At 49.9% G+C, this 6,758-nt stretch overlaps 2 protein-coding genes across 2 annotated transcripts in view; one reads left to right on the top strand and one right to left on the bottom strand.

Moving 5' to 3' along the window:
* Zbtb4 (zinc finger and BTB domain containing 4) overlaps positions 1–6,666 on the bottom strand; it is a 22,592-nt gene extending 15,926 nt beyond the window's left edge. Inside the window, exons 1-2 of the mRNA XM_031354479.1 lie at positions 4,458–6,666; positions 3,731–3,827 (exon numbers count right to left, since the gene is read on the bottom strand). The gene's annotated coding sequence lies outside the window, so the exon portion shown is untranslated. The remainder of the gene's footprint in view (positions 1–3,730; positions 3,828–4,457) is intronic.
* On the top strand, positions 3,466–5,530 carry Slc35g6 (solute carrier family 35 member G6). The gene is made up of 2 exons (XM_031354485.1): positions 3,466–3,819; positions 4,269–5,530. Exons 1-2 carry the CDS (start codon positions 3,751–3,753, stop codon positions 5,286–5,288), a joined length of 1,089 nt encoding a protein of 362 aa, XP_031210345.1. The 5' UTR covers positions 3,466–3,750; the 3' UTR covers positions 5,289–5,530.
* Positions 6,667–6,758: the final 92 nt, after the last annotated feature.

Here is a 6,758-nt window from a genome sequence, read left to right as displayed (position 1 = left end):
ACAGTCCCCCCCCAGCGCCGCCGCTGCTGCCGAGAGGAAGCCAGCAAAGCGCAGACGACACCGACTCTGGACTCTGAAGTCTGATGGCCAAGGCCCGGTGGATCCCTCACAGGGAAAAGATTCGGGGCCTCCCGCAGGGTGCACACCTTGCGGGGCGGTGACTAGACTGTCTTGCCCTAGACCACTCACTCCATGGGAAGGGACTCACCCCCACGCCCGCCCTTCCCTCCGCACACCCCTTCACTCAGGGGGTCACATCGCCTAGAGTACGCTGCGTGAGCACGTACACACACACACCACACAGGTTCTCCAGGGCCCGCAAACTTACAACATGGCAGATTCACATTTGGGCCCAATGGAACCTATAGATCCAAAGTAAGCATCCTCACACCCCTGGGTGCACCCACCCTCAGGAATACCTAGGGATTATCACCAGACCCACTGGCAAAGGACCACCTCAACTCGGCAGAATGGAGGATCATTAGTGCAGATAAACACAAAGCTTGGAACTTTGTCTCCACCAGTGGAAAGATTCACTTCTATGTCCTTGCATATAAAGGCAGAGGCCTTGTGCCTTCCCGGCCCAACATTAATCACACACCAGGTGGAAGCATGAGAAATGTGACATACAGAAGAAACATTCCTGGAACCTCAATGGCACAATCCTACAGACTGCTCCCTGGTTGCAAAATTACAAACTCTGGAGAGGCCTGGCATGATGTTGCTGCGGAGGCAGAGGCAGGTGGATTTATGAGACTTGGAGGCCAACCTGATCTAAGCAGCAAGTTCCAGGTCAGCCAGGGCTACATATTGAGATCCCTGTCTTGAAAAAACAAAACAAACACCTCCACCACCACCACCCCAAAAAAACCACTTCAGGAGAAAGAGGAGACTCTCCCTGAAGAGCATGATGGTTCCAGCCTGTAACGCCTGTGCTAGGGCAGCAAAGGCGGGAAGACCACTGCAAGCTCAAGTCCATGCTGGTCTACTAACGAGTGAGTTCCAAGCCACTCAGCCTATACAAGCCATACAGCAACAAAACCACCACCACACTCTTTCAAACACCTGTGCCCGGGGCCTATAACCCCCAGCACTTTGAGAGACAGTGGCCTGAGGACCAAGATTTCAAGGCCTGATTCCACAGGCCTTTTGAGACCAGCCTGGGCAAGACTTCCCATAAAGCAAAAGTCAAAAACAAAACAAAACAAAAACCCTGAGGGCTACAGATGATGCTCAGTGGTTACAAGAGAGAACTGCTCTTGCAGAAGACCCAGGAGTTCAGTTCCCCCAGCATCCAAATATGGCCATTCACAACCACCTAGAACTCCAGCTCAAGGGGATCTGATATCGCTGGCCTCTGCAGTCACCTGCATTCATCCACAAATTCCCACATAGATGTATACGCATAATTCGAAATAAAATAAATCTGGGGGCTGGAGAGACAGTTGAGATCGCACACTTGCATGAACATAATTGTACACACACTTGCATGAACATAATCGTACATGCTTCTTTTCTTTTCCATTTTTTTTCTCACTGTGTAACCCTGGCTGTCCTAGAACTCACAATATAGATCAGGTTGGCCCAGAACTCACAGGGATCCGCTTCTGCCTCCCAAATATTGGGATTTAAGGTGTGAAACACCCTAGCTGTTCACATATGAATTTTTTTTTTTTTTTTTGGTTTTTCGAGACAGGGTTTCTCTGTATAGCCCTGGCTGTCCTGGAACTCACTCTGTAGACCAGGCTGGCCTCGAACTCAGAAATCTGCCTGCCTTTGCCTCCCAGGTGCTGGGATTAAAGGCATGCGCCACCACCACCGGCCACATATGAAATTTTTTTAAAAAAGAAACTGAGGGGCTGGTGAGATGGCTCAGTGGTTAAGAGCACTGAATGCTCTTCCAAAGGTCCTGAGTTCAAGTCCCAGCAACCACATGGTGGCTTACAACTATCTGTAACAGGATCCGATGCCCTCTTCTGGTGTGTCTGAAGTCAGCTACAGTATACTTACATATAACAATAAATAAATCTAAAAAAAAAAGAAAGAAAGAAAGAAACTGAGGCTATAAAGATGGCTCAGTGATTAAGAGTACTGCCTTTTCAGATTCAACTCTCAGAACCCACATGGTGGCTTACAAACACCTGTAACTCATTTCATCGGAGCTGACACTTTCTTCTGACCTCCAAGGGCACCACGCACATGCAGGTAGGCAAAACACTCATCCACACAAAATTAAATATAAGAATAAGAATAAACGAACAGAAAAGACAGATAGCTCACTTGGTAAAGGCCTGTCATACAAACATGAAGGCCTGGGCTTGAGGCCCAGAACTCATGTAGAAAAAAAAATCTAGCAGGAGCTGGGAAAATATGTGTAAGGCCACACATAAAGTTTAGATTCTCGCTCTCTCTCTCTCTCTCTTTTTTTTTTTTTTTTTGGTTTTTCGAGACAGGGTTTCTCTGTGTAGCCCTGGCTGTCCTGGAGCTCACTGTGTAGACAAGGCTGGCCTCAAACTCAGAAATCCACCTGCCTCTGCCTCCCAAGTGCTGGGATTAAAGGCGTGCACTACCACCGCCCAGCCTTTTAAAGGATTTTATTTATTTATTTATTTATTTATTTATTTATTTATTTATTATATGCAAATACACTGTAGCTGTCTTCAGACACAGCAGAAGAGAGTGTCAGATCTCATTATGGATGATTGTGAGCCACCATGTGGTTGCTGGGATTTGAACTCAGGACCTTCGGAAGAGCAGTCAGTGCTCTTAACCGCTGAGCCATTCTTAAGCCCCACATAAAGCCAGACTTTTGTAATCTTCCCACTTCCACAATGATGAGATGGAAGGCAGAGATGAGAGAATCCCAGGAGCTCTCAGACCAGTTACTCTGGAGTTCACATAAGCACAGAGCAAGACTCTATCTCAGACGGTGGAGGGGAGGACTGCCAGCCTCTCCCACCTCCACATGTCATTGTGTCACACGTGTGTCCCACACATATATGGCATACACACATTCACTAAGAAAGAGAGAAAAGAAAGGAAGGAAGGAAGAGAGAGAGAGAGAAGGGAGAGAAAGAAAGGAGGGAAAGAGGGGGAGGAGAAGGAAGAAAGAAAGAAAAGCCAAGTAGGGAGGCTGTATGCTTGTAATCACAAAGTAAAGGACACAGAGGTAACAGATCCCTGGGCTCTCTGACCAGCCATCTAACCTACTGAGCAACTTTTAGCCGCAAAAGACTGTGTCTAAAAAATGAAAAAATAAAACGGTGGACAGAACATTAAAAAACAAAAAACGTCTGAAGAAAAATAGTTAATGTTGCCCTCTGGCTTTTACACTCATAGGGACGTGAACATACACATACACAGAAACCAAAAAGAAACAATCCTTGTAAAATGACGCAAAACATAAATGAAATAAACCAAAAGCAGTTTTACTATGGGGGAGGGGAAGTGGGGGAGAGAATGAGAATGAACTTGGAGTCATAGCAACAAAGACAGAAAACAAGCCTGGAGTGGTGGTATACACACACCTATAAGCAGCCTGGACCACACAGTGAATTCCAGAATAGCCTGGCCTGTAGAAAGCCTCTTTATCCTCTCACCCTCAAGACTCACTCCAAACCAAAAAGAAACAAACCGATCCCCCAAATAAACAACAACGAGAAAACCGAGTTGGAATTAATGAGAAAATAGTCCCTGCCCCCTTCAGGAAGGTTCCAGGGAAGAACCTCACCTCACTCCAAGCAAGTCACAATGGCTGAAGCTCTGCAGAGGACCAGGCAGCCCGACCCAGGAGGAGAGGAGGAAGTCCAAGAAGAGATGGTGAGTATCTGGGGCAAAGGGAAAGTGGAGGACAGCATTCAGTATCTAGATATTCCTCTTCCCTTCCTCTCTAAATTCCCCAGTGGTCCTGGAGATACCAACACATGAAATACATAAGGGTGGCCCCAAAAGTTCCCGGATCCTGGGACCTCATATGGATACACATAGTGTCTGAAGCTAACTCCTTTTCCTCAAACAAGCAGCGTCCCTCTGCTCCTAGGAACAGCTAAGTGCCCGCAGAACATGCTGCTCCAGGACTATTCACCACCTGCCCCCTGCTTTAGGTGCCTGAGGCCCATACTACCATCTCATCCATCTCAGGCCCTTTCTGGCTCCTATAAGTTCCTCTCCTATCCTGAAGGGCCCAAGATCTCAGCCTGCCACTCCCCCTCCCCTGAGTTGCCCAGGCTGTGGTGGCCCTCCTGCCCAGGCTCCTTTCTCCCTAACAGGCTGCCAGTCATCCCTATTTCAACCTACCTGACTTCACCCAGCCGTCGCCGCCCTCCACTCCAGACAGCCTCCCCTCAAACCATCACCATCGCTGCGGGCCCTCCAATGCCACCAAAGGCCTCTTTGTGGCCCTGCTGGGTGGAGGCCTGTCTGCTGGTTTCGTGGGCCCATTCTCCCGTATGGCTTACCAGACCTCCCAGTTGCCCTCGCTGGAGCTGCTCATCTTCCGATGCCTCTTCCACCTCCCCATTGCCTTGTTACTTAAGTTTCGTGGTGATCCACTGCTGGGACCTCCTGATGTGCGGGTTCGGGCCTTCCTCCATGCCATTCTCAATGTCCTCAGCATCGGCTGTGCCTACAGTGCAGTTCAGGTGGTGCCCGCTGGCAACGCAGTCACCGTTCGCAAAGGCTCTTCCACGGTGTGCTCTGCCCTCCTCACACTCTGCCTCGAGAGCCAGGGTCTCAGTGGCTATGCTTGGTGTGGCCTGTTTGGCAGCACCCTTGGACTAATCATCATTGTGGGACCTGGACTAGGGACATTGCAGGAAGGGACTACTGGCCTCTACACAGCCCTGGGCTATGTACTGGCTTTCCTGGGAGGTCTGGCACTGTCCCTGGGGCTGCAGATTTATCGCTCTCTACACTTCCCCTCCTGCCTACCAACTGTGGCCTTCCTATTTGGCCTGGTGGGACTAATGGTCTCTGTACCAGGCCTCTTTGTGTTACAGACCCCCGTGCTACCCCAAGACACTCTGAGCTGGAGTTGTATGGTGGCAGTGGGGCTCCTTGCATTGGTTTCCTTTGTATGTGTGAGCTATGCAGTCACCAAGGCCCACCCTGCCCTGGTATGTGCTGTCCTGCACTCTGAGGTTGTGGTAGCCCTGATGCTGCAGTATTATGTACTCTATGAGACTGTTGCACCTACTGACATCATGGGAGCAGGGGTTGTGTTAGGCAGCATTGCCATCATTACTGCCCAGAACCTCAGTTGTGATAAGGAAGGGCAAGTGGAAGAATGAAATCAAACTTGAGAGCCTGGGGGAGGGTGGGACAGGGGTAAATAGGAGAATCAAGAATAAAAACCATGGAAGAACAAATGCCTGGCAAAGAACTGGTGTGGAGGACCAGTGAGATAGCTCAGCAAGTAAAGGCTAATGCCATCAAGCCTGATCTACATGGTAGATGGAGAGAACCAACTCGTACAGATTATTCTCTCTATATATGCGCTGTGGCGTGCTTACACACAAAATAAATATTAAAGTAAAAAACTGGTGTGAATAGAGATTTCCTAGGATTCAAGGGTGACTTGGGACTAAACGGAGAGGGAAGACCTGAAGCAAGTTCAGGAACCAGGGTATGGAATTTGGGCTGGGAACAGGGAATAGGGGCATAATTAGGCAGTGAGGTCTCAGACCCAAAGGACTAAGGAAGCCCGGAAGTGGACCATGGGGATTAAACCCACAGGCAGGAAAGAGAAGAGCACTGGAGATGAAGAACGAAGAATGCAGCTTGTCAGGCAAACCACCAGCACTGGGGGAGGGGAGCGTTTCTTCTCCTTTGGACCGTATTTTGCTTTTCTTAGTGGTGGTGTTCCCTGTCCGAGTGGTGATGTAACACTGACATCAAACATGAATCACTGTGGTTGGGTGAGCAGCTGGCTTTGCTTTGAAAAGAGTGGAAACATGCTCTTTTTGGAGATTCCCTTGAAACACTCAGCTGCCACCTTATTTCTGAACTCGTCTGGAAGGTGTAGGATTTCCTAAAAGCTCACATTCCTTGACCCCAAATTCCCCAAGACATTGGTATTCTGCCCCACCGCTAATCTGCTTTTCTCAGATGGTCGCGGTCGCGTGATTTACGGCTCCCGGGTAGCAGACATCCTACTTTCAGAACAGGCCTCCGGGCTCAGGAAAAGCTTGCGCTGGATATATCCAGCGCCAAGGCTCAGTAAAGCTGTTAGAGGACAGGCGTTCCCCCCCCAAACATCCTGAGAAGGCTCTCCACGAATATCCGCTACTTCCAACGGATTGGACGCTCCATCTTGTGTGCCTTATGCATATTCAGCGAATGACTGAATATTCATGAGCGAGGGCCGTCCGGTCCCTCCCTCCCTCCCCCGGAACACGCTCGGGAGGACCCGACGGGCTCCGCCTTCGTTACCGATGCGTAGAACAAACCATTTTCCCGGTGTTGTGGGGGAGGGAATATTAATGAGAGACTAGCTGAAAATAAGCCTGAACGCCAAAACTGTGTAAAGATGGCCTAACTTTATCCTCCATTCCGGAAGCCGTCAGCTTGAGCGCTCGGGAAATCGGAGGGGGGTGAGGACGACAGGATCAGAAACATTCTCCTCCTCCTGTCGCGTCAGAAAGAACACCCAACCAGGGAGCCGGAGCCTTAGCGTCAACAACCTCGGCGCGCGCGCTCCGTGTAGGCCGGTGCGGGCGGCCCCGTAGCGCAAGGGAGGGCGGGAAAGGAAGGGGCGGGAC

The sequence above is a fragment of the Mastomys coucha genome, unplaced genomic scaffold (assembly GCF_008632895.1).
Source record: "Mastomys coucha isolate ucsf_1 unplaced genomic scaffold, UCSF_Mcou_1 pScaffold5, whole genome shotgun sequence".
Taxonomy (NCBI): Eukaryota; Metazoa; Chordata; class Mammalia; order Rodentia; family Muridae; genus Mastomys; species Mastomys coucha.
Note: the sequence above shows the minus strand (reverse complement) of the source record. Positions and strands in the feature narration are given on the sequence as shown.